The following is a 27,971-nucleotide window of genomic DNA, read 5'->3' on the forward strand; positions in this document are numbered from 1 at the left end:
CTGCTGCTGCGCGGAGCCCGACGTTCGCGCTGCAGGCGGGCGCCGACTCGGTGGGCCACGCCGCGTGTGTTCCCTCCACCCCACGCAGGAGGCCTCGCAGCCCCACGCCCGGGGGCCGCAGCGGCCCGGCCGGCCCCAGGTCCGCTCCCCGGCCCCTCGGAGCGCCCGGACTTACCGCGAGTGGCCGGAGCGGCCGGCCCAGCCGCGCGCGCGCGCGGCCCCGGGACTCCTCCCGGCGGCTCCCGCGGGATGGAAGCGGCGGCCGAGCGCGAGGAACTGGCGCTTCTGCGCTCGGTCTTCGCCGCGTGCGATGCCAACGGCTCGGGCCGGCTGGAGCGCGACGAGTTCGGCGCGCTGTGCGCGGAGCTGCGCGTGCGGCCGGCCGACGCGGACGCCGTGTTCCAGCGGCTGGACGCCGACCGCGACGGTGCCATCACCTTCCAGGAGTTCGCGCGCGGCTTCCGCGGCTCGCGGCGCGGGGGGCTGCGGCTCCGGACCGAGGGCGAGCGGGCCGCAGCGACCCCCGACGGCGCGGACGGCGAGGACGGCGCGGACGGCGAGGGCGGGTCGCAGGGGCTGCTGGCTCCGGAGGGCATCGCGAACCCCGGCCGCGCGTGGCAGGACTTCCAGAGCCGCCTCGGGGACGAGGCCCAGTTCATTCCCAGGTGGGTGCGTGCGTGTGGGCGTGCGGGCGTGCAGGGGGCTTCCCTGGGGGCGCACCCGATCCGCTGCGTGCCTCTGGCCCCTAGAGCGGCGTTTCTCCGCCGGACCATATGGCACCCACGGTCTAGTATAAGGGGCACAGGGGACAGTGGTATAAACGGGGTGGGGGTAGTCGGTAGGACAGGGGAGCCCAGGCCCGTCGGGGAAAGGTTGAGAAGTGGCTGCAGTGACAGCACGGCTGGCACCTGCTTTTTGTTGTTGTTGTTTGTGTTTTTTTTTAAATTTTTTTATTAGTGAAACACCATGAGATACAGTTATAGACTTATAAATTTTTGTGCTTGGGTTTCAGTTATACAATGATCAAGTACCCATCCCTCCACCAGGCACCTGCTTTTTTTGCGCGCGGGTTCCATCCCAGGCGTTTCATACAGTACTGGAGTCCCGCGGCAAGTGAGCCCGGAGCCCCGCACAGCTGAGAAACTCTTAGCGGCTAAGGAAAGGGAGCGAGGCACGCTCGGAGAGGGGCAAGTACCATCCAGGCTCCCCGAAATGCGTCTAGCCACATCCTCGGGATCCCGGTGAAGCTGCGCGCATCATGATGAGGGTAGGGCCACTGTGGGCTCCGGCTGTGCCGGGAGGGGAGGACCGTTTGCCAGTTTGGTGACCTGTGTTGGCACAGGCCTTAGATTTCTCTTGTTTTCTTGGGATAATGGTGAAACAGTTAGATCGCCCCGTACTAATAATATCAGATGTTCACTGCTTTCTGCTCCATGCCAGGCATTTTGCAGATTCGCCTGTTTATGTTCAGAACAACCCCTGGGAGGTAGATTTTTATGTCTCTGATGGATGGAGAAAGTTAGACTCACAAAGTTAGACCAAATGAGATTTAGAAACTTGCTCGCTTAAAAACAAGGGTCCCCGGGGGGGTAGATTTGAGCCCATATATTGTGAACTGAAAAAAAAAATCTCCCACTTCCATGAAACAGTAAAATGACAAATTCATACAAATTCTCTACTCCCATGCGCACACAGAGATGATGTCAGAGCATGTTCTTAGTTCCCAGGGGCAGCAGGAATGCAGGGTAAGGGGAAGGAGGGAACACTCTAAGCTCCATTCTGTTGGGATTCATTTGCGTCTGTCTTTGATGTTTTAGTAATGTCTCCGTATTCCCACATTTTCCTCTGAGTGCTGAAAAGTGTGTTTATACGTTTTATTTGGATTTTAGCTGACAATTGATGACAGTCTGGCACATTATTAAATTCGCGATGAAAGGCATCATTTTGGCTGGCAGTTCAACTACCAGAGACATAGGACTCAGACAGCTCTAGGGGTTGTAGGTGGTCTTTCAGGGTGGTTCACAGCTGAGGCTGCAGGGCTGTGTCCCCTCTTCCTTCTTCTCCACCCGATGTCTCCTTCCAGTTTGGATCTGGGCATGAAGTGACTCATTGCAGTGTAGGAGGGATTGTGTGTAGAGAAAGTAGGCGTGATACCCATATGTATAGACTTTATTTACTAGTGAGTTATCATGCAGTGGCTCCGCCAAGGGAGTAGGAACATTTAAACATCGCTTCCACTATATTCTTTGGATCATCTTTCTTCTCTACCTGTTTTTTATTCCAGTCGGTTAAAAAGGTACGACTCTGAGGAATAAAGGAAAAGAGGAGTCAGGATAGGCACAAACATACAAATAAACACTCTCCTCTTATTGACTCATAGCAGCAAATATTTTGACACTTGACCTTAAGGTGACTCAAATGACCTTACTAGGATTAGTAGGCAAGTCAGCACTTCATATTATTGATGACCTTGTTATCACACCACCTTCCCTAAAGCTCCAGAAGTTATTAAGTTTAAGGCTCACCAGTGTGACCTACTAGGTTTGTATTCTAAGCCCCACCCTGCTCTGATGCTAGATTAACAAGTACAATATTTGCCATCCTGTACTAACCCCAATGGAAAAGAACTAGACTGAACTGTTTCATCTGATTATCACCATGGCAGCCACTAACTATTTTGGTAAATTGGATGACTTCCATTCCACTTTTTCATACAGCTGTTGACCTTCCCTCCTCTCCAAATGTGGTTACAATCTTTTGTTACTGATAATACCAATGCCATCATTTCTGCCAACTTAATTCTGCAAACATCATTGAGAGCTAGTTTCATCTTAGAAATTTAGCTTGTCCTAAGTAAGTCCCTTCTAAGCAAAGACAAGGATGGAATGGGATTCCTGCCTTTAATGAAGTCCATAGTATGGCTGAAACAATTCTCAAAAGAGACTCAGATAGCATTCAAAGCATGAGAGTTATTTGCAGGAAACTCCACATAGCAACAGAGAACTGCAATGAGAAGCTTTCTTTGAAGTCTCAATTATTTATTTATTTTTTGTTCACACGTTGCAGCATCCAGGGATGAGTGTGTGCACAGGGATCACTCCTGGTGGAGCTTGGGGCACCTTATGGGGTGCTGGAGGTCGATCCTAGGTCAGCCGTGAGCACAGCAAATGTCCCATCTTCTGCACTATCCCTCTGGCCCTTGAAATTTTATCTTTTAAAAATCATGTGTTTTTTTCCCATTTTATTCTAGTCATATTTGGGATCATTTGAAATACAATGAACTAAAGGAAAGGAAAATAAAATTTGACTGTGACCAAGTTAGTGGTAACCAGAAACTAAGGAGGTGGAGCAATAGGGCAAAAGGGATCAATTTTATGAGACAGTGTGGATTTAAACTTTTAGTGGTGAACTTGATCCAGTATATGCATTATACTACATTTAGTATTACATCATATTACTTTTACAGTGACATATAGCTGAAATTTATGTGAGATGCTATGGTCTAGTTTTACTTCAATAAGTATTTTCCTGAAAAATAGAATAATACCTGGGAGATTACAATGATTAATGTTCTTATTGAGTAATTAGATCTATATCATTATCTGATGTCTTTTTCCCTGGGGAAAGGTATGTCTCTGGACTCACGTGATGTTTCATCTGGTATTCTTGCTTGTTTCCTGGCATTCCATATTCCTTCTGTGGCATCTTTTACCTTGCTTCTTTCCAGAAAGTATTATTGTTTAGTTTGATAACAGAGATCAGAGTAAACTTGTTTGGTTCCTGTAGAGGCAAAAATTGTGGAGTTTTTTTTTTCTTTTGGGCAACACTCTGCAGTCTTTAGGGCTGATTCCTAGCTCTGTGCTCAGGGATCACTCCTGTCAGGGCTCAAAGAACCATATAGGGTGCTGGGAATCGAACCTAGTTGGCTGCACGCATGGCAAGTACTCTACGCACTGTATAGCTCCAGCCCCCCGAATGTGGAGTGTTACAGAATTTCCATTTCATAGGTCACCTAAGTTCTTAGAAGAAAGCATTAGGCAGTTTTGGGTTAAACTTCCCAGTCATCAGTAGCACTGTAGCACTCTCTACCCATTGTTCATCAGTTTTGCTCGAGCGGGCACCAGTAACATCTCACAACAAATTGTGAGACTTGTTACTGTTTTTGTTATATCAAATACGTCACGGGTAGCTTGCCAGCCTTTGCCGTGTGGGTGAGATACTCTTGGTAGCTTGCCAGGCTCTCCGAGAGAAGTGGAGGAATCGAACCTGGATCGGCTGCGTGCAAGGCAAACGCCCTACCCACTGTGCTATTGCTCCAGCCCCCAGTCATCAGTAATTCTGGTATTTGAAAGTATTATTGTATTGTGAAAGATGCCAACACTTTAAAGTTTTTGTTCTTTTTTTTTCCTTAGAAAATTGAGGGCTCCTTCCCATGAAAGGCTGGGGAGGAGAGTGTTCTGGGCGGCCTAGTGACCTGTTAATCTGAACTGGACAGGTGGCTATAGACGCCCTGTGAGGTCAGAATTGGCTCTTACCACTTCCTGGTAAGCTGGGACTCAGCCAGCAGGTGAAACCAGAAAGGGCAGGGCAACATGGTTATGTAAGATGATTCAGAAGGAAAGTTGGACTAGACCAAGAAGATCCCAAGAAAGGCATTTGGTTTCTCAGGAGAGAGAGAACAGAACTGGAATAATAACAAATGGTGCAAAGGGCATATTTTGATGAAGGGGCGGGGGTTATACACACAGGGCACTCAAAAATGTACTAAAGAATAATTGACGACTGAACCAAGTAAGCCCATTTTTTGGTGACTTGGTTCACATACTGATAAGGCAGTTCATTCTCTGTGTGTGTGTGTGTGTGTGTGTGTGTGTGTGTGTGTGTGTGTGTGTGTGTGATTCATTTATTTTGTCAGTTTCCTCAGGTTTTACAAGTGTCTGAATTTCTCTGGTGTTCAGAGATGAGCAAGGAAAGAAGGAAAGTGCATGTGTGAATGCACACACTGCATTTGATAGAGAACTCTCTTGCATCTCCTCTGCTTAGAGTTGGAGCTTCTCCATTTTCCTCACAATAGTTTTGAGTGTTATTTGTGAATTGATTTATTTTGATAAATTCATTTAGAACCCCACATTCTCACAAATAGAAGCATGGGGCTTGGGGCCAGAACTATAACAGGTAAGGCGCTTGCCTTGCATGCAACTGAGCCTGGTTTGATCCCAGCACCCCATATGGTCCACCTGAGCTCACCAGGAGTAATCCCTGAGTGCACAGCCAGGAGTAAACCATGAGTACAGCTGGGTGTGACCCAAAAACAAAAATAAAAATGGGAGAAAGAAACATAGGGTTGTCCTGCACCATACTTAAGGCTTTGTGAGTCAGCACAGTTACCCCACAATGATCAGATCTGAGAAAGAGACACTGTGTGCTTGTGATTTTGCTAACCTCCTAGGCAGGATGAGGGGGAATTTGCTCAAATACCAAGTCTTCTTAATCCTTTATGACTTTCTACATGAGTAGCATCAACCCTAGGATTGTGTAAACCAAGTCTGGCAGTCCACACAGTTCAGTTAGGCCTGTCAATAAGGATGGTGACAAAAATTGAGGGGAACAGACTCAATAGATGAGCACCAGTTCCATGTAACTAGGAGAAAATTTAGAACCAAGAAACTACCACCCTGTAGTAGTAGGTACAGGGTGGGAGAAATCATTAAGGCTTTTGCCTTGGAAGCAGTCAGCCCAGGCTGAGCCTGGTTTAATCCCAGCACCCTGTATGGTTTCCTGAGCCCTGCCAGAAGTGACTCTTGAGTCAGGAATAAGGCATAGGCACTGCCGGCTGTGGCGCCCGCAATCCCCAAAGTAAAAAAGAACCCCCAAAACAAATAGACAGAAAAACAGTTTCAAAACATATCAAGACAATTTTTTTTCTTATTGCTAATGTTTATGGCTGGCTGGAGCGATAGCACAGTGGGTAGGGCGTTTGCTTTGTGTGCAGCCAGCCTGGCCAAGCCAGGTTTGATTCCTCCGCTCCTCTCAGAGAGCCCAGCAAGCTCCCGAGAGTATCTCGCCCACACGGCAAAGCCTGGCAAGCTACCCGTGACGTGTTCAATATGCCAAACACAGTAACAACAAGTCTCAAAATGGAGAAGTTACTGGGCCCGCTCAAGCAAATCGATGAACAACGGGAGGACAGTGACAGTGACAACGTTTATGGGTTTGGTATATAGTTACTACACTTCACTATCATCAGCTGCCCCAAGACGTTACATCAATGTTCTATGTTACTTCTACTTATCCTCCCTGTTTTCACCCCCCCAAACCCCCAATTTAGTAATCTAAGTTTTATAATCCAAGGACAAAGGTTTGTCATAAACAAGGACTTGTGATAGTGTCTATTCTCTAGTTGTATGCCACAGATGAATGAGTGTATGCAATATTTATACTTTTCCCTCTGACTTTGTATAATAGGACACCCTCCAGTTCTATTTAAGTTGCAGCAAATTATAAGATTTTATTTTTACTTAGACCTGCACAGTATTCTGTTGCACTTAGATATCACAGCTTCTTTATCCATTCATCTATTGGATGTTTTGGTTGCCTTCATATCTTGGCTGTTTACTAAGGGCTGCTGTGAGCATAATTATGTATGTTTTTCAAGCTAATGTTTTTATGTTTGGGGGCTAGATGCCATGAGGTGGAATTGTTGGGTCATCTAGGAGCTCTGTTCTTATTTTTCATGCTGAATGTCTTCCTCTGTAATAATGCAGTGCTTCCCTAAGTCCACTTATATGATTTGGTGCTGGTAAGATGGGTGAAATAGAGGCAGTGAAGCAGATAACTCTTAGAGAAGGTCTAGAGCGAAGGGGATGAGAAACAGGGGCCTGCAGATATGAGGAAAATCATTGGTTAATTAGATAATGCCTGAATTTTCACTCTTCACAGTAATAAGTAATAAATCTGATCCACCTTTGGATGGAGAGACAAATTAGCTCTTCATTCAGATTCAGCTCTAAGTATCTTCAGAATGTTAGTATGTTGGTGCTTTGAAGGGAGTTAACAGTGTTTATAGTTAAAAATATTTACTCATTTGGCTAATAACATCCTTATCCAAAGAGATAAATTTTTGTTGCAGCTTTCAGGCATGATATTCAGTTGAAGTCCACTCTTAGAAGAAGGTCAAGGTTGTTCTTGGCTCTGTATACTTTTCTGGTATTCTTAAAGTTCTGTGATTCAGAACTGGGAGTCTCTCTCACACCCCTAAAATATTTCTCCTTCATTGTTGCTGATTTATCACTTTTAAATTTTGTCTCTTTATAGCCCCCTTTTATAGTTAATCCAAGTCATCACCTTGCTTTGAGTGGGAGGAAGCTAAAACTGCCTAGAACCTTCCTGACTAGACTTTGGTTCCTTCCATGGCTTCCACTTGAAGCCACTTCTTCTTGCTAGTGGTGGTTCTTTCTGTTTCTGATCTCTGAACTTCATCTCAAGGTAGTACTTTTCATTGGTCCTCTTGACCCTAGAAGAAAAGTATTTTGGGTCTCTGGTTTTCATGGAACTTTCAGTTAGACAGTATGTTACTGGCCTGGTCCTCAGGTTTGCGTTTCCCAAAATAGAAGACAATGGCCCTCACTCTGCCTTCTTCCCCCCAACCCCCTGTTCTGTCCTGTCCCTTTCCTCACAGAGGTTCTGGAATGGTAGGGAGAGGGCTATAGTAGTCTTGAATGCTGTTGGGAAATATTTTCTGTTTGTTTGGTGAAGGGAGGTTTCCAGAAGTGCTTAGTATTTTTTCTTGAGGAAAGGGAGTCAGTTGGCAAAATAAGCTTGGGGGTCTTTGCTTAGGATGATGTTAGATTACAATGAATTTTGTAATGTCTATATTTTTTATTGTATGATAAACAATATACATTCTTGCTTCATGCATAACATGTTAAAGCTTGGGTAGCACTTGACTATTACATGTAGTTGGAAGGGACAAATTGGAAGAAATGATCAGATATTCAAGCTGTTTTTATTTGAGTATATTAATCTTATATCGTGTGATAAAATCAGCATGCAGAATTTCAGGACATTTCTATATGTTAACAAATACATGTGAGAAAAATTGAAAATTAAATCCCATTCAAAGTTACATCTCAAAGAAATAAGGTCCCTGCAGATCATCTTAACAAAAGAAGTAAAAGGCTTACTCAAATAAAACTTTCCGTCATTATTAGAATAAATAAAAGACACAAAGAAATGGAATATAGAGTAATACCACCACTGCCCCCAATAACCAAATCAATCCTAGGAAAAAGAAAATGGGAGACTTTTCAACCCCAACATTAAAATATCACTGTATCACTGTGTCACTGTCATTCCATTGTTCATTGATTTCCTTTAGTGGGCACCAGTAATGTTTCCATTCATCCTAGTCCTGAGATTTTAACAGCCCCTCTTTACTCATCCTTCCCAACAGTGCAGCATTGGAGGCTCTTTGAGGATAAGGGGAATGAGACCCATTATTGTTACTTTTTTTTGGCAGATCAGATATGCCATGGGAGCTTGCCAGGCTCTGCCGTGGAGGCAAGATACTCTTAGTAGCTTGTCAGGTTCTCCGAGGAAGAACTAGATTATAAGAGGTCGTGCGGCCACAAATGCCGGCTGCGTGCTTCAGGGAGCTTTGTTTTATAGTCTCTGGATCTTGGCTGTTGATGGGATTACATGGCGTGGAGATGGGGGGGGCTGTTTTTGGGTGTGACTATCTAGCTACTGGAAAATTGGGGATCTGGGTGGAGAAGGCCCAGTCCCGATCTGCACAGGCTTGGAGATATCAGTCCTGGGTCCCACACATCTGGGTTCCTCTGCCGGTTCCTTCTTGTGTGAGGCTCATTTGAGTATGTGGAGAGTGGCCTTGAGCATGGCTGTGGCTGGGTTCTGGAGGTCTTTGGCTGCTGGGGTTCTGCTTGGGGCGGGGAGGGAAACTCCACCAGCCCCCCTCCGAGGGGCCCTGGTGAAGACAGCCAGGTGCATGAGAATATAGCACTGGAATAAATAGACTGTCAGGGCAGTGTAATAGAATTGAGAGCCCAGAGACAGACCCTCAGCTAATCTTGACAAAAGAGCTAGTTGTATGAATTGGAGAAAGGAAAACCTCTCAAACAAATAGTGGTGGGAAAATCGATCAGTCACATGTGAAATAGAAGGAACTCAGACCCTGTCTCACATCTTACATAAAAGTCACAATGGATGAAAGAACTTAATATTAGATCTGAATTCATAAAGTATATCAAGGAAAACATAAGCATATTCGTTCATGACATGCACCTTCGAGGCATCATCAGTGACTCATTGTGCAAAGAAAGTAAAGATAAATTTGCATTTGTTTAAATGGAACTGCATCAAATCAAGCTTCTGTACCATAGAAACTGGGAGGAAATATTATCTTATCTCTCATCTCACAAAGGATTAATATTCAATAGATATTATATACCTGATACTTGTATATACACATATACACTGTAAGCCTTTATAATAACAACATAAACACAAGCAACCCTATCAAAAACTGGGGAAAATAGAAGACGCTTCCTTAAAGATGTAAAGATGGCCAATACAGATATGAAAAATACACTTCATCATTTATTATCAGGGAGCTGTGAATAAGAGCAACAATGAGAATCACTCCACACCAGTGAGATTGGTACATGTAAAGAAAAAGAAAAATTAGCAGTGCTGGCACAGATGTGGGGTTAAAGGAAGCCATATCCACTCTCGGAATATGTCCATTGGTTCAGCCTCTTTAGAAAACATTACGAACATGTGCATGAAAACTAAGAATCCAGCTTCCATATGACCCAGTCATTCCACATCTGGACATCAAACCCAAGAGTCTAAAAGAACTATTTTGTAAAGACTTTTATGGTTTTATGTTCATTGTAGCATTATTCACAATAGTGAAGGTCTGGGAACAACTTCTGTGCCCAAGACCAGATCACTAAATAATTTATGATTTATATACTATTCAGCTCAGAGCGATAGCACAGCGGTAGGGCATTTGCCTTGCACACAGCCAACATGGCCGACCTGAGTTCGATTCCTCCACCCCTCTCGGAGAGCCCGGCAAGCTACCGAGAGTATCTCGCCCACACGGCAGAGCCTGGCAAGCTCCCCATGACATATTCGATATGCCAAACACAGTAACAACAAAGTCTCCAATGGAGACGTTACTGGGCCTGCTCAAGCAAATTGATGATCAACGGGAGGGCCTTTACCTTATACTATTCAGCTATAAGCAATGATGAAATGATGCAGTTTGCCATGACATGGATGGAATTCACTCTGAGGGAAGTGAGATAGGAGAATGATAGATGCAGATCGTTCGCTACATTAAGGAGGAAGCTGAGTACGGAAACTTATTAAGATAATAACCAATAGCCAAATGTAATAGGACATGAGACATGGTCTGTAATGCTGAACTTCCTGAGAGAGGGTGTTGATGGCAGGAGAATTTTGGATATTGGTGGAGGAAAGCAGGCGCTGTGTTGGTGGGTGTAGTGTTGTAATAGTTTATGCATGGAATTCTGTCTTTGACAGTATTTTAAATCATGGTGCCTCTATAGGAATTTATAAAATTTGTATTAAGGTTTATGTGGAATCATAGAAAACTCTTTAATAGATGTGACACTCCTGAGGAAGGAAATAAAATCAGAGGTATCAGGAATAAAGCAACACCTTTATAAATATTTAATTTATGACAAGCGTTCTACTTTATAACTTTGTGCATACAATCAACAATAAAGTACACTTGAAATTTGTTGGTTTGCGTGTTACGTATCTCCTGGAGCGATAGCACAGCGGTAGGGCGTTTGCCTTGCACGTAGCCAGCCGACTGAGCCGGGTTCGATTCCTCCAGCCCTCTCGTAGAGCCCGGCAAGCTACTGATAGTATCTCGCCCACGCAGAAAAGCCTGGCAAGCTATCCGCGATGTATTCAATTTGCCAAACACAGTAACAACAAGTCTCAAAAAAATGGAGACGTTAGTGGGCCCGCTCGAGCAAATCGGTGAACAATGGGAGGACAGACAGACAGACAGAGACGTTACGTGACTTTTTTACCACGAGTAAAGCAAATAATAAGGAAATATGAAAAGTTTTTTTTAAGGAAGTAGTATTTTTGAATACTGCAGAAGCTCTTTGTCTTTGTTTCATTTAGCACAGTTCAAATAAAATAGAGGTTGTCAGCCTTTCCCCCATAGGTACACTGCTCCTTACTTGTCATGTTCCAGCTTTATTTTGAGATGACCAGGTAGAAGCACTCAAGTTAATGTAACACTGTGAGCACTTCTTCCTACAATGTTCATACAAAAGGTGGTCATTTTTCATCAATTTAAGGCTTTTTAAATTTAGAGGTAATAATTTGGTCATGATAATCTTTTGCGGTCATTTGCAACTATAAAATAATAGAGTGGTCATTTTGTTATAATGGTATCTTTAACCTGGAATATCTTTAAATGTCTGTTATTAACAGTCACTGCCTTTACTGCCTTTGTGTTAGTGAAGTGCATCACATGGCAGTTGTTTAGGAAGCACAGAGTAACAACAAGCTGGTAAATGCTACATCTGCCTCAGTAGCTTTCTCTCTCTCTCTCTCTCTCTCTCTCTCTCTCTCTCTCTCTGTGTGTGTGTGTGTGTGTGTGTGTGTGTGTGTGTCTGTCTGTCTCTCTAAATCAAAGCATTGTGAGATACACAGTTACAAAGTTGTTCGAGGTTAGGTTTCAGTTACACAGTGTTCCAACACCCATCCCTTCACCTGGGTACATTTCCCACCACCAGTATCCCAGGTTTCCCTCCTGCCCCAAACCCCCATCCCAGCCTTTCTTAGTTCTTATTCAGAGTGTTCATTTCTGACTTTCCTTGTCGTAGTGGCTCCTTCTGTATCCTAACTGCCCCCACCCCTACCACCACCACTTGTAGCAAGCTTCTAGAAGTAGATCAGTCCTCATGGCCCTTTTTTGTACTGACCTTGGGTATTAGTTATATATATCACTTGATCACTTGATACCCCGTTACTCATCGATTTGCTCGAGCAGGCACCACTAATGTCTCCATTCATCTCTGTTGCGTGCTAGCGTAGCCCAATGGCATCTGCTCGTTCGAGGAATATGAAGAGCTTCAAACCGATCATTCAGGGTCTTGACGAAGAAGTCTGACCATCTCATTGGTGGGCGTCCATGCAATCTTTTGACGTCCCGTGGAATCCAGTCTGTAATGGCTCTAGTCCAGCGGTCGTCTCTAAATCTTATTACGTGTCCAGCCCAACTGATTTTCGATGCCTTGACAAATGAGACAGCGTCCCTGATTCTTAAGCGTTGATGGAGGAGGAGCGTTGAGCGTTATTATATATATATATATAATATATATATATTTATTCCTACAACTGAGTGCCATCATTCTATTTCTGTCCCTGTCCTTCTGATTCATTTCACTCAGCATTGTATTCTCCATGTTCATCCATTTATAAGTGAATTTCATGACTTTATATTTCCTGGTGGCTGCGTAGTATTCCATTGTGTCAATATACCAGTTTCTTTATCTAGTTGTCTGTTCTTGGGCACTGGGGTGGTTTCCCGATTCTGGTTATTGTGAATAGTGCTGAACATAGAAGTGCAGATGGCATTTCGACTGTGTGTTTTTGGGGCTTTGGGATAGATTTCCAGAAGTGCTACTCTCTTTTTGACCCAGTGACAAGCTAACTGATGCTTTAGCAACATGTACTTTGTTACAGAGCAGCTGTCATCTTAAGGACAAATTCAAATTCATGGGTGACAGCAACAAGGTACAAAGTCAGATATGAGTATTAGGTTGATTCTATATACAGAGATCTATAGATTACCTGTTGACCTGGAAGTATTTTGACTTCATTTCTCTCCTATTTATACTGAATGAACTTTCAGTCTAATACAAATCTGTCAGTTAACAGAAGTCTTTAGATCGGTTGTTACGGTTTTGATATACTGTGACTAGAATGAAAATATCGTGATAGAGCTGAGAATATGGTACCTGGAATGTGACCTGCTCTTATAAATAGTAAAACTTTAAGATCTTATTCACCAAGTGAATAAGCTTTGAGTGATTGGGTCAAAGAGGTTAAGTGCTTCCTTGCATGTTCCTGACCCAGGTTCAGTCCCAGCACTGGGCTCATTCCTCATCTTAGAGCGTGGCATTTTCCCTCAGACTGTTGCTTATTCCCAGAGGAATCAACAGTGTCAGCTTCCTGCCTGTCTTCAAGGACCTACTGTAGAGCTTGTCTGGTTAAAACTTGCCTCCAGAGTGGGCTTCTTGTGTTTCCTTTTGATTTGGGTGTCACACCTGGCTTACTCCTCTCTTTGTGATCAGGGATTACTCCAGGTGGTGTGCTGGGAATTGAAGCCAGGTTGGCCACATGCAAGGCAAGTGCCTTAACCACTGTACTAATTCTCCAGCTCCAAATTAAGGTTTTAAGAATAGAATTTTAGGCATGGGGGTCACACCTCACTTTGCCGGGGTAAGATTCTGTGCCTTAGCAATTTCTACTATCTTTCTCCCCCATCTGGTGGTGCTAGACTTCTTAGCTTTAAAGTCTGGTTGCTGTTCTTCCACAGCAAAGATGATGGGACTTTTAAGCAAATATCCTGAGTGAGACACCACACAGGATTTTGGTTAGTTCTGTTTTTTGTTTGTTTGTTTATTTTGTCTTGAGGCCATACCTAGAGGAGCTCAGGACCTATTCCTGGCTCTGTGCACAGGGATCACTCCTGACAGGGCTTGGGAAACTATATGGAATGCCTGGGATAGAACCCAGGTTGAACATGTGTAAGGCAAGCATCCCACCCACCATTCTGTTGCTCTGGCCCGTGTTCAGGTTCTGTTGCAGATTTTGTTGTGATCCTGTGGGAATACCCTTTGACCTTGGATTGCTCCGAATTCCACTATCTTCTAGAAATTAATTGAAGGACTGACTCTTAGAGCTGTGGAGACCCGGAGGTCTACAGCCCCTGTGAAGTACTGGGGAAAGGAGAGGAAGTGCTGGGGTAGTTGAAGTTGAGAAGAATCTGCTGGCTAAATCCCCACTCCCTTGGGAAGGTCAGTCTTAAAGTGTGTTTTTTTTTTCTTTTTGGGTCACAGTTTGCAAAGCACAGGGGTTAATTCCTGGCTCTGCACTCAGGAATTACTCCTGGCAGTGCTTGGGGGACCATATGAGATGCTGGGAATTGAACCCAGGTCAGCCGTGTGAAAGGCAAAGGCCCTACCCGCATGCAAGGACAAATGCTTTCACTCCAGCCCTGGGGAGGTTAGTCTTTACTGAAAGATCCTTGAAGGATTTAATGGGGCTGCTCACATTATGGAAGCTAATCGGATTGATCTAATATCTACTGATTTAAGATTACTCTCATGTAAAGGATAGCTTTACAATAGAATTAAGACATGCATGGCCAAAACTTTGAGTTCTACAGCCCTGCCTAGTGAAGCTGACACATAAAAAGATAGTGAGAGAGTCTTTGATAAATTCTTAATCTGCTATTCCCAGCTACCAATTTTTGTTCTTTTCTTGGTATGTTCCTCACAGGTGTGAAGTCTGACAAACCCAGAAATGCTCTTCCAAATGTAGGTCTCAAAACAGAGCTAGAAGGAAGTCACCTGCATTATGCTCTTAATCCCACGATAAAGCGTTTTTTATTTTCCAAATGTTCAACAGACACAGGGTTTAAATTATGTCACTTTTGAGGCTTTATTGCCCAGCTCTCTGAGACTGTCAGCATTGGCAGTCTCTAGGGACTGTTGTAGAAACAGTCTCTCAGGCTCTGCCACAGACCTACTGAAGCATCTGTATTTTAGCAAAAGCCCCTGGTGAGTTTTGTACATATTAACTCTGTTGAAGCAAGGAGGAAAGAGGGATGAGATAGAAGGCTTAACTCCTGATTACCTGCTTTTATAGTTTTATAGCGTTTCCCTAAGACTTTTAAAAGAATATTAAACATAATTTCAATGGCTAACTATTAGCCCAGAGTCCCAAGACCTAGGTATAAGCTTTATCTGGCTGGGTTTTTCTCCTTGTCAGTCAAACTCCCACATTTGATTGGGAGTTACTTTCAAACATAATAAAAGCCTCCAGGAAGATAATATCAAAATGAGGCAGGAAGGATAACCTTGAGAATTTTGCCTCTGGTTGTTTGAAATAGAATTTTTCAAAGTGTATTCATGATTCAATTTGCCATCAAGATGAATTATATGGACTTCACTAAGTGTATTGTGTGTTTTTTAATGCATTCAGCAAACACAGACCTATACAGAAAAGTATGTAAAGTGTACAGCTTTAAGAACCTCCACTAACATACCTGTACTCAACAGAAAGAAGCCACACATTTTATACCCCATTGCAGAAGCCCACCTGACCCGACTCCTTTCCATTTACTATGGGGCCCTGTAACCTTTGCCCATTTTTGTTTTATTTTGGGTCCACACCTTGTAGTGCTCAGATCCTATTTCTAGCTTTGCACTCAAGGATCACTCTTGATGGTACTTGGGACTATATAGGGTGCCAGAGATTAAACCTGATCAGATGTGTTCAAGGCAAGTGCCTTACTTGTTGTACTATCTCTCCACATATGTGGACTTTATTTTTAAGTACATACATGAGATCAAAACGTGTACTTGGAGCTACATGAGAAACCATTATTAACACTATCGTAAACTAGAGAATCACAATTAAAATTAAATAAGCAAATAAATAAAAGTGTAAAAATGTTTACTTTTTTTTCTGTTTCCAGGGTTTATTTTCTTTGCAAACATAGTTTACAAAGTTGTTCATCATACAGTTGTATAAGCATTCAGTATTTCAACACCAGTTCAACCACTAGTGTGACCTTCCCTCCACCATTGTCCCCTGTCTCCTACCCACCCCCTAATCCTGCTCCTTCGCAGATGCTAAATAATTTATTTTATATTGCTTGTTGGGCTGGAGCGATAGCACAGTGATGAGCATTTGCCTTGCATGTGGCTGACCCTGCCAACCCAGGTTCGATTCCTCCGCCCCTCTCAGAGAGCCCGGCTAGCTACTGAGAGTATCTCACCCGCATGGCAGAGCCTGGCAAGCTACCCGTGACGTATTTGATATGCCAAACACAATAACTACAAGTCTCACAATGGAGACATTACTGGGCCCGCTCGAGCAAATCAATGAACAACGGGAGGACAGTGCAGTGCTTTAGTGCTTGTTACAACAACATGGTAAGTGGAATAATCAAAAAATAGTTCAGTAAAAGAAAATTAGTGACGATTGTTACATCTCACAGTGGGGTTGTTAGAGTCATTGAGGATTTGCTGTATTATTTGTTGCTAGCTGAGCCTTCTGTGCTATTTTTGCTTATTGAGCTTAGTGGGCTTCTATGCCACCTTCCCATCTCATTTGCTTCACTCCTGCTAGGTTGTTAGTACTGTGGGATTTGGAGGTGTCAGGCTGCTACATATGTGGTCACATGCTGCAGAGCTGTAGAACTGGGACCACTTGACTTGGTGTCTCTTCCAAGATTAATCATGAAGCTGTGAAGCTGGTCCATTTACATGGCGGCCACTTTGGAATGTGGAAGTGTAAATGGTTTTATAATTGAAAGAAAGTGTGCTTGACTTCTTATCCTAAATGTGTGTGAGGTAGTACGTGGAGATCTGTTGCTTCTGTTGCAGTAGTCTCTTTACTTTGTGAAGATACCACAAAATGAAGATCGATTTTACCATCAAGAGTCACTGTCTACTTTCTATTTTGTGACTGTTACTTAGAGAACGATAGTACTGCCACATATCTTTTGGTAAATGTACACACTCATGAAATCTATTTTTTTAAGTAGTTGTTTGTGTGATATACTAATTTCCTTGCTAACTCAGGGTCATCTTTGTAAAGTGTTGTTTTATCTTGGTCGGTTGTGTAGTTAAGATTCCCGTGTTTGTGGGAATGATAAGTGTAATCAGGCCTCAAGGGTATATTTTACTCTAGTAACTACTTTCATTTTTCTTAAGCACATTCATCTGCTGAAGATTCAGAAAGTAGAGGGTCAGAGTATTACAATTGTGTTTTAAGATCCGTATGAATGCCTGTTACTCCTCTGCTAAGCAGGAGGCTCTCAGATGCCTTTTACTTTTTTTGTTTTCCAACTTTCTTTTGGATGTTGTGTGTGGCACAGGATGAATTTCAGATCACTAGAGCCCTTTATTGTGAAATCATTATTATAGTTTTACAGTTTTCTTTTCCACATTGATTTCTTTTTTGTTCATATTAAAAGTCCCTAAAGGTAGACACTGTCTAAATAATCTCTGTAAAATTAGCCATTTAGTAAGACAAAGTCATAAAACATAATTTTTTTTACCTGCACACCTGGTGATGCTCAGGGGTTACCTCCTGGTTCTGCACTCAGGAATCACTCCTGGTGGTGCTTGGGGGACCATATGGGATGCTATGAATTGAACCCGGGTCGGCTGCATGTAAGGCAGATGGCCTACCCACTGTACTATCACTCCAGCTTCAACAATAAATTTTTTAAAAAATGAATACATGTAAGAAGTTGACAGAAACTTTTGACAAGATGCACTAAGGAATCTATAGCCTGCATCTGTGTCTTTGACCCCAGCCTAATAGTTGATCACCAAAATTATTTTTATATATATTGTTCACTTTTTTTTGATATGGGGAAGAATTACAAAAACTATACATGCAGGCAAACAAATACAACTACTTTGTGAATTCTCACTGAAGTGAGTTGTTTTCACAATTTTATCATCACTCCTTCTTTAGTACTTGATTTAAACCAACCACTAAGCATTCATTTCTGTTTTATTTTCTAGCTGGTAGAGCCAGCTGTACTGTTGCTCAGAAGGAATGTTACCCATCCCATTTTCCTGCAGTAAGAGCTAGAGAGAGGTTACCACTCTTACTGCAGAGAAGTGAAATTAGGAACCATGGAAAAGTAAATGGATTTTTTTTTACTTAGTAAAAGTAAATATTTGGATAAAAATATTAAATGAGATTCATTTAAATACAGAACACACCGGACTTGCTTTCTTTTTATCTGATGGACCGGTTTGGTGAGATGATGACTCAGTTAAGAAAAGACTAGGCTTTCTCTTCTTTCTTTTTGGCTTTTCTGAGGGATTGAGGTCTGATTCCTTCAGGAGATTATGTTTGCAAATCATAAACTGATTTGGTCTTTTAGTGGACTAAGTTCTGGAAGCTTGTGGCTGGGGGGAAAAGCAGACTAGTTTTTAGGATAATTGAACCTGGTATAATGTGAGAAAGTCAGAGTTTAATAGAATTTCTAGCACCTTTTATTTTTAATCACATACTGAAAACACCATCAGGTTCCCAGGAAATCAAATGGAAAAAGTAATTAAGCTTTGTAGCAGGATGTTAGGAAATCAGTAAGGTGGACAGCTGAGGAGCAGTGCACCATGTCTCAGGAAGCTTCCACAGTGTGGAACATCTCAGGCACTAGGGAAGGGGACCCTCGTTCCTTCTCGAAGGGTCTTCACTCATGAAATGTTGAACGAAAATGTCAGCATCTTATTTAAAAGGGGCAATGTAATCAAATTTGTAAGAAAATACAACTAATTTTGCTTTACTTTGATATTTTGGGCCTATGGCCAAGTAGAAAATCATTATTGATTTTATTTTCAATGTTGGTTAGGCAGTAAGGTAGGAAAGTCAAAAATCAATAATTCAAAACTCAAAGTATCTTTGGGGTTGGAGCAATAGCACAGCTGGTAGGGCGTTTTCCTTGCACATGGCCGACCCAGGTTCTATTCCCAGCATCCCATGTGGTTCCCCGAGCACCACCAGAAATGATTCCTGAGTGCAAGAACTAGAGTAACTCCTGTGCATCGCTGGGTGTGACCCAAAAAAGCAAAACAAAAAAAAACAAAAACAAAGTATCTTTAAAAATTCTTGCAGTAATGTGTTTTTGTATAGTGACTAAACAAATACTGCCTTGTATATAAGTAGTTTCGACTTAAGGTAGTTTAGATGTATTATCCTAGAAAATAAATTCCTGTTGAATTACAAAAAATCCTTGTGAATGTTGAGAGAGACCTTTTTTTTAAATGTAGGAGTACTGCTATTTATTCAGCCACTGATTAGCTGATTGAATTGTGCATGAACTCCACCTTATTTTTTTTCATTTTTTATAATTTTATTTATTGAATCACCATGAGAGCAGTTACAAAGCTTTCAGGTCTAAGTCTCAGTCAGTCATACAATGAAACACCCATACCTTCACTAGTGCCCATTATCCACCACCAAAAACCCCAGTATACCCCCATCCCACACCCTCCCGCTACCTGTGGAACAGATGGTTTCCACATTACTCTCTCTCTACTTTGATCACATTCAACATTTCGACATCAGACCCATCATTATCATTTGAGATTTTACCCCAACACTCAGATCTGCTGAAAAGACAACAGTAGACAATTTGTGTTCTATTGCTGGTTGTGAATAACATATGATGTTGCATGGCTGCAGTAGGGCCATGTGATTTTGAAATTCTGAAATTTTAACACTAAAATCTGGAGGGATTTCTGCCAAAAGCCACTGGGTTTCGAGATTTGCTCCTGAGTCTCTGGGATCATGGCCATTGAGCAGCTTGATCAGGAGTCAGAGAGGCCATTTGTGTGCGATGACTTGGGGTCTCGTTGGGGCAGGGAGACCAGGAATGGCTTCACCCCCATCCTGTGAGGCCCAACAAGTTTCATCACTGTGGGCCCAGACCTGACTGTCCAGTGGCCTCTGGAGGATGACGGCCACTGAGCCGCCAAGGGCGAGCAGGTAGAGGGACAGCACCCTTGCCCCAGTGGGGTGGCCCAGTGACAGTAATCTACTGCTTGGTCCGGATGCATTTCTGCCAAAGGCCACTGGGTTTCGAGATCTGTTTCTGAGTCTCTGGGATCATGGTCCTAAAGCAGCATGATCAGGAGCCAGAGAGGCCATTTGTGGGCAATGACTTGGGGTCTCGTTGGGGTGGGGAGGACAGGACCGGCTCCCTCCCATCCCATGAGGCCCTGCGTGTCTCATCACTGGGGGCCCAAACCTGACTGTCCAGTGGCCTCTGAAGGATGGCAGCCACTGGGCCGCCAGGAGGAACAGGCCAAGGAATGAAACCTATTCCCACCTGGGTTGGCCCAGCACCAGTAACCTACTGCAGGGACCGGATGCATTTCTGCCAAAAGCCGCTGGGTTTCGAGATTTGTTTTTGAGTCTCTGGGATCATGGCCATTAAGCAGTTCAATCAGGAACCAGAGAGGCCATGCCTCCAATTATATAGCTGAGCTGGAGGTGGTTTGTGGGTGTGTTTCCCACATACCTAACTTTTGGCCGTTTACTTTCTTGGTGGGCTGGAGCCATAGCACAGTGGGTTGGGCATTTGCCTTGTACGCAGCCAACATGGCTGACCCAAGTTCAATTCCTCCGCCCCTCTTGGAGAGCCTGGCAAGCTACTGAGAGTATCTTGCCCGCACGGCAAAGCCTGTCAAGCTGCCCGTGATTTATTTGATATGCCAAACACAGTAACAAGTCTCACAATGTTTCTGGGCCCGCTCGAGCAAATCTGTGAGCAACGGGAGGACAGTGACAGTGATACAGTGATACTTTCTTGGTAAACTTTGCCCCAAGTTTTTGGGGTCTGGCCAAAGGCACAGCGGCACTTTTGGGGTATCTGGAAGTTTGAAGGTGCCATGAGGCTGCTGATGCACTCGCCTCACAGGTACAGATTGACCTGCTGGCAGCACCTTACCCCCTGAGAGAGACTTTTAAGGACAGAGCGGCTGCATACAATCTCTTAAAAATTTTCTTGTCAGCATCACGTACACTGAAATATGGGGTTTATATTAACCATTGAAGAAAATGAGACTATAGCACGGGCACCATTTATCCTTCCTTATTGATAATAATTTAGAGCTAAAGTTTCTACATTCAGATAATTATTAAACATATATTAGATTTCTAATCACTGCAGAAATATGCTGTTGAGTGAACAAGTAGAATGCATCAGTTTTCCAGAGTATTTTATTATCATTATTATAATTATTTCAAACAGCAGAACCTGGCAAGCTACCCGTGGCATATTCATTGTGACAAAAACAGTAACAATAATGGGTCTCATTCGCCTGACCCTGAAAGAGCCTCTAACATGGCAGAGTTGGGAAGGACAAGAGGAGAGGCTGTTAATATCTCATGACTGGGACGGATGGAGACGTTACTGGTGCCCGCTCAAGCAAAGCGATGAACAATGTGATCACAGTGCAGTGCTATTATTATTATTTGGTTTGAGGGTCACACTTGGCAGTGTTCAGGCTTACTCCAGGCTCTGTGATTAGGAATTACTCTCAGGGGACCATATAGGGTGCTCGGGAGCAAACCTGCATCAGCCACATGCAAGGCAAGTGACTTACCTGATTTTCTGTCTCTCTGGCCTGAGAATATATGTTCCTTATTGGTGCTTATGTTTCTGTAGTTTAAGTTATTTTGAGATAGATACATCCTTATTTTTTATGGGTACTGGTGACAGGTTTTAAATGTATATTGTTCTACATCAAATTATGATTTAATTTGTGACTTTGGAATCATAGTGTTTAAAGATAAATATTCTTTTATTAAAAATGCATCCTTCTTATTACAGAAATATGTTTGCAATTTTTAACATTGTTTGAATTTTTTGTCTGAAGTTCAAATTTCAACAACCCAACCCGCAAAAACACAATTCTGAAGTAGAAGAGAAGTGACAAATTTTCTAAGACAGTTTCTTGCATTCGCAATTTTTGACTCTTTCCAGCTTACTCAAGTGTAGAATATGAGAAACATGGGACCCTTCCCCTATGGGAAACAGAGGGAAAGGTGAAGAGGTAAAAATGAAGGAAGAAGAAGGCAGCCAGTTGGTGGGATGCTTTCACCTGTAGAGCTCACATCCCAGTTGGCATGCTTCCTTGAACCTTATTTTCACTGTGCTCAGAAGAGGACGGGGCCTTCCTAGCTTGGAGGTTGGGTTTCCTGGCAAAGTTTATGTTTCCTCTCTGTCTTCTTTTTTTCTGTCCCTTCAGTTCTTAACCTGACTCAGACCCAGCACAGAACTTCCCTGTCTTGCTGCCAGCTTCCTCCCTCAGTCCTTTGCTGGCAGCCCAGCTCAGTCCTCAATGCAGGATCTGTTGGGGGTCAAATCTCTAGTGCTGCAAAGCATACAAGTGCCTTAGGGAAACCAGAAAGAGTAACAGCCATGGGAAATACACAGAATTGATCAGGTATGGCAATGGATGGCCATGAAGGGGAGGGATTTCTTAGGACCAGAGCAGAGTAAGCTTCCTGAAGAAAATAATTCTCAGGAGAGCCTTGACCGATGTGCAGAAGGGGACTGCTATTCTGGAAATCCAGGCATTTTTATTCTGACCAGAGACCAATATTAAAATATTAATACTAATATTAAAATTAATATTACCTCCATGAGAGAGGGATAAAACTGTTTCCCAGCCTTATTCTTTCTCCAAAATTAAAAATAAAACATTCAGGTAGCCGGAGTGATGCTACAGTGGGCACTTGTCTTACATGAGACTGACCTGGGTTTGATCTTTCGGACCTCAGATGGGCCCTGCAGCCTCGCTAGGAGTGATTTCTGAGCTCAGAGCCAGGAGTAAGCCCTGAGAACCACTAGGTTTGTTCCAAAAGTCAAACATGCAAAAAAGTAATTCAGGCAGGGAGTAATGGAATAATGTAAGATTCACCAAGACAATGTGTTTGATCTAAACATTGTTTATTGAAAAAATAAGTCTGCTACCAGCAAGGCCTGGCAAGCTACCCGTGATGTATTCGATATGCCAAAAACAGTAACAAGTCTCACGATGGAGACATTACTGGTGCCCGCTTGAGCAACTCCACGAACAACGGGAGAACAGTGTGACAGTGCAGTAATGAGCACTAGAAAGTATTTGAGGATAGTGAATGCCATCAAATTAGATTAAAGAAATAAGATAGGTTAGCATAGAATTAATTCTCCATACCAGATTTGTGTGTGTGTGAGAAAGAGATTCAAATGAGCAGAACTAATATACTTAAAAGTATATTGTTTTATAAAAATAATTGACTAATTTTTATTTCATATGTGAACCTATATAATATAATTATAATATTATATAGGACCTATATAATAAAATTATAAAATAATTTTATTCAAAAGGTAATTTTAAAAGATAAAGATCTTTAAAAAGATTAAAAATCTTTAAAAAGTAAAGGAAACTTCTTTATCAATTGAGTGATAAAAATGACATAAGCAGAATAATTTTAGAAAATATTCAAGTATATTAATCAGTAACTCATTCTACCTCAAATGTCATTAATCACAGTTATTCTTCTCTAGAATATCATCTTGCTCTTTTTCCCATAAAATGTATTTTTTTGGGAGGGGTTTCTATCACCAGCTCATAAAATTTCTTAAAACCTTTTTTGGAGTCATGATTTATGATAATTAAATTTAAATTTTTTTTAATGTCAACAATTAGTGTTTTTTTAGTTAAGAAAACTTTTTCATGTAAGTGCTGAGGTTTAAGTTTTGAGCAAGTTCTTTGATAAGCTTGAGCAAATTCTCGTAAGTGGAGGCTATTTTAAGTTCTTTTTTATATTGATATACATAAATATTGCGAATATAAATATTTCAACCCGTGATTTCCACTTCATTTAAAGTATTTTATTTTTTCTTAAACTCTGTTATCCATTATTTCAAAATATCACAAATATCTAGTAGAATGCATTTGAATGGTTTTATATTTTAATGTATCTACTTAAAATGCAAATTATATAAAATTTAACAGTAAAGATACACGAACATGGAAAAAAAGTATTTGACAAATACTTTGGTGAATTCCTTTACTTTCATAAGGAGGCTCCTTAGATAACCTCTCTGTGGAAATACTTCTTTTGAATGTTTTCGCATACTTTGATGCTTCAAAATTGTAGGGACTTTAAATTATATTCTTTGATGCTTCAAAATTGTAGGGACTTTAAATTATATTCTAGAGCAAAATGTAACTTCATCAAGTGAAAGTAGAAGGTGTAGCAAAAATTTCTCACAAATTGAGATATTCCAGTTCAAAATTATGGAATTTTGGAGCCCAGTATGTGCATCTTCTGAACTCATGTCATGAAACCTAGTTTGTTCATCAGTGAATCCTATATTTAGGCTTAGTTTTTAACTAATCCTATTTGCTAACAGCTGCAAAAGTCAAAGGTAGTTTTTATGGCAACCATTATTAAGCAATTTGATGAAAGTGTTTGAGTAGTTTGGAAAAATAAAATAATGGAAATGTAGATGACTAGTGTACCAAGAAAAAAAAAATCAAAGGACATTTGGACTAATCTGCCAAGTACTTCTTTGGACTGTCTGACAGTTTAAAAACCTGACTGAGGTCAGGTTACAGAGAGGGAGAGCAGGGCTTCAGGATATGGCCTGGTGAGAGGAGTGAGTGAGGCTGCATGTGAGGCTTCTGGTGCAGTTCCCATCCTGGTAACCATGATCCCTTACTCTTCTGACTTCTGGAGCAACATCATCATACACATAACCAGTGTATGCCAGTGTCTGATCCCTTTGATCACCAGAGCCAAGTGTGCAAGGACCACAGCTCTGCTATCCTGGATGTTACACCAACATAAAAGAGAGCAATCACTGTATCACTGTCATCCTGTTGTTCATCAATTGCCTCAAGTAGGCCCCAGTAACGTCTCCTTCGTCCTAGCCCTGAGATTTTGAAAAGTGCCACATTCGAGGCTCTTTCAGGGTCAGGAGAATGAGACCCATCATTGTTACTTGTTTTTGGCATATTGAGTATGCCACGGGCAGTTTGCCAGACTCTGCTGTGTGGGCAGGATACTTTTGTAGCCTGCCAGGTTCTCCAGAGTAAGAACTAAATAATAAGATGTCAGCAAATGAGGCCGCGCGCTTCCGGGAGCAGGGTTTTTATAGTCTCTGGGTCTTGGCCGTTGATGGGATTACACGGCACTGGGGTCAGTTGGTGGGTGTAACGCCTACATACTGGAAGATGGGGGATCTGGATGGAGGAAGCCCCGGTCTCAATCCGAACAGTCTTGGAGATCTATGCCCCGTGTCCTGTATACCTGGGTTCCTCTACTGGTTCCTTCATATGTGAGGCTCGTCCAAACGTGTGGAGAGTGATCTTAAGCATGGCTGTGGCTGGATCCAGAGGTCTTCAGCTGCCGAGGCTCTGCTCAGGGTGGGGAGGGAAACTTAACCCACCCTCCTGCAAGGGGCCCCAGTGAGGACAGCCAGGCGTGGAGGCAGGAGATTCTGTGCTGTTCTCTTCCAGGAGCAGGGTTTTATTGAAGAGAGCAAAGGAAGGGGAAAAAAGAGATAGGAACTATCACAAAAATGCTCAGGTACTGCTACTTGTGTTTTAAGTATTTCCCACTGTATTAACACTTGGAATTGCAGCTAAATGAAAATATACTGTTAATGTTAATACTAAAATTGGTCCAATTTTCAGATTTTCTCAATCTCAACCAATATCCATATTTTCTTGTTGTTGTTGGAGAATCCCTCTAGGATGTGTTGCATTCAGTTGCTGTTTATCTTTAAGTTCCTTGACTGTGTCAGTCAGCACATTTGGAGAAATTTGTTTGTTGCCATCTTTCTCTTGGAAAGTTAATCTTTAAGTTCCTTGACTGTGTCAGTCAACACATTTGGAGAAATTTGTTTGTTGCCATCTTTCTCTTGGAAAGTTAATTTTGTATTTAATACTTTATTAAACACACATCTTTCTGAGGTCATTGCTGTTAAAGAGTATTGCAAAATATGAAAGCATCACCAGTTATATTTGAACCATGCTCTATAGGGCTGTCACAGTAGGAAGAGAATTCAGTGTTCTGTGGTGCAGAGGCAATCTGCTCATCTGCTTCCCATAGCTGCTCTCTGTATCCTGTGTGCTAAAGAATGTTCAGTTTCCCACTGATTTGGTCAAACAGCTACACAGCTTTCTGGTTTGCTAGGTCAGTACTTACTAAACATTTTTCACACAGGACCTCTTTTCATCTGAGAAATGTTTTGTTGAGCACTGCCAAAAGCACCTCAGATTCATTCCACAGTTGATTTTGAATGGATTATTCATCTTTGTGCATTCAAAAAATCTTTTACTGTTGCCAAATTTTCTGTGACACCCATATTCAGTTACTAGTTACCCACATGGTGTCATGCCCCACAGTTTCCAAAGTTAGGCTCTAGATAGATACCCACTGGACTGCTGCCCTAGCCTCTCCCATCCACTACCCGAAGACCTGAAGGTGTGATCTGTATCAGCTTATTTTGTCCCAGCTTAATTTGCTTTATTAGTATTCTCTTTCCTCTCAGTGTCGGGGAGAATCAGGACAGGAGAGTTGGGCTTCTCACAGGCTGTTTTCTAATTTAGTAGGATATTGATGGAAAGTCTTTTCATTGCATAGGTCTCTCTAATAACTGGGTAGAAGGTAGAGGTGAACAGTAATGCTCTTCCATACTCATCTTGTAATTCCATGATACATAAGGATTTTAATGTAGATTTACCACATAGCTTATTGACAACTGTTAAATATAAATGCAACTTTTTGTTTAAAAGATGGAGAATTCTGGGAACCAGAGAGATAGTACAGTGGCTAAGTTACTTGTCTTGCATGGGACCAACCCTGGTTTGATTTCTGGTACAGAATATGGCCCCCTGAGCACAAAACCAGGAGAAATCCCTGAGCAACATTGGTGTGGCTCAGAAACCAAATGTCAAATCAAACCAACCCGCCAATCAACCAATCAAGCAAAAATAAATAAATAAAAATAAGTAAAGGGAAAGGGAAGTTCAGGATAAATACCACAGCAGGCAAGATTAAGAAGAACACATAAGCTTAATCTGGGATGGGCCCTGGAAAACCTGAGAAGGTGGCCTATGGCTCTACATTTTAGAGCCATTTTGCATGAAAACTGATATGATGTTAATTTTACCCCAGCTCCTGTATTTCTTGATGAAATAGAAGTTTTCAGTGAAAAATTACTAGATTGCACTCACTCATGCAAGAATTACTAGCTAATATCTGTGTTTAACTTGGTTCAAGGTAAGATGATAGAGAAATATTGGGTGAATGAATGTGCATGGTAAGTATTTAGACAATATTACATATTATCATACATACAGATGTAGAACACTCATCATGTGGTATTCAAAAAATTTTTTAAAAAGTATTGCTACGGAAGGGTAATTTTTTTAAAAATAAAAGTACTAATATGGACTTAGAGCAAAGTGTGCACAAAGGCTTGTTTTACAGGTCCTAGGTCCTAGAAGTCCTAGGTCTGCATCTCCCCAGCCCTATTCCTGTACTTAGGCCCTGTTGTTCGTGGACTTTAACAGGGATTGAGGTGAGGCCCATTTGACCCTCAACTGTTGTGGTAATAAAGTTTAACTGGTGCATGGCCAGGCACAGTCTTTTATGTATTGTCCAAAGTTGCTTTTATGTTACAGTGACAAAATTGAGTAGTTGTAACAGAGCACTGTAGCACTGTCCTCCCATTGCTCATCGATTTGGTCGAGCAGGCCCAGTAATGTCTCCATTGTGAGACTTGTTGTTACTGTGTTTGGCATATCGAATACAGCATCGGGAGCTTGCCAGGCTTTGTTGTGCGGGCGAGATACTCTCAGTAGAGTGCCGGGCTCTCCGAGAGGGGTGGAGAAATCGAACCTGGGTCAGCCACGCTGGCCGCATGCAAGGCAAACGCCCTACCGCTGTGCTATAGCAGAGATAGTAAATATTTTGTATTGAGTGCTTTTTTAGAAAAGATATGCAGATGCTGGCCTGTAAGCTTGAACATTGATATCAGGTAACACCAAATTCTCTTTTTTTGGTCATTTCTCTGCACCAAAGTCTGTAAGATCATGTATCCACCTGGGGAGTCTTTTACAGGGCAC

The 27,971-nt window shown here is 42.3% G+C and overlaps 1 protein-coding gene across 1 annotated transcript in view; it reads left to right on the forward strand.

Annotated features, from left to right (window-relative positions):
* Positions 1-249: 249 nt before the first annotated feature.
* RASEF (RAS and EF-hand domain containing) overlaps positions 250-27,971 on the forward strand; it is an 88,795-nt gene continuing 61,073 nt past the window's right edge. Inside the window, exon 1 of the mRNA XM_056134771.1 lies at positions 250-665. Coding sequence (XP_055990746.1) covers positions 250-665 — 416 coding nt within the window. The remainder of the gene's footprint in view (positions 666-27,971) is intronic.

The sequence above is a fragment of the Sorex fumeus genome, unplaced genomic scaffold (genome assembly GCF_029834395.1).
Source record: "Sorex fumeus unplaced genomic scaffold, SorFum_2.1 ptg000106l, whole genome shotgun sequence".
Taxonomy (NCBI): domain Eukaryota; kingdom Metazoa; phylum Chordata; class Mammalia; order Eulipotyphla; family Soricidae; genus Sorex; species Sorex fumeus.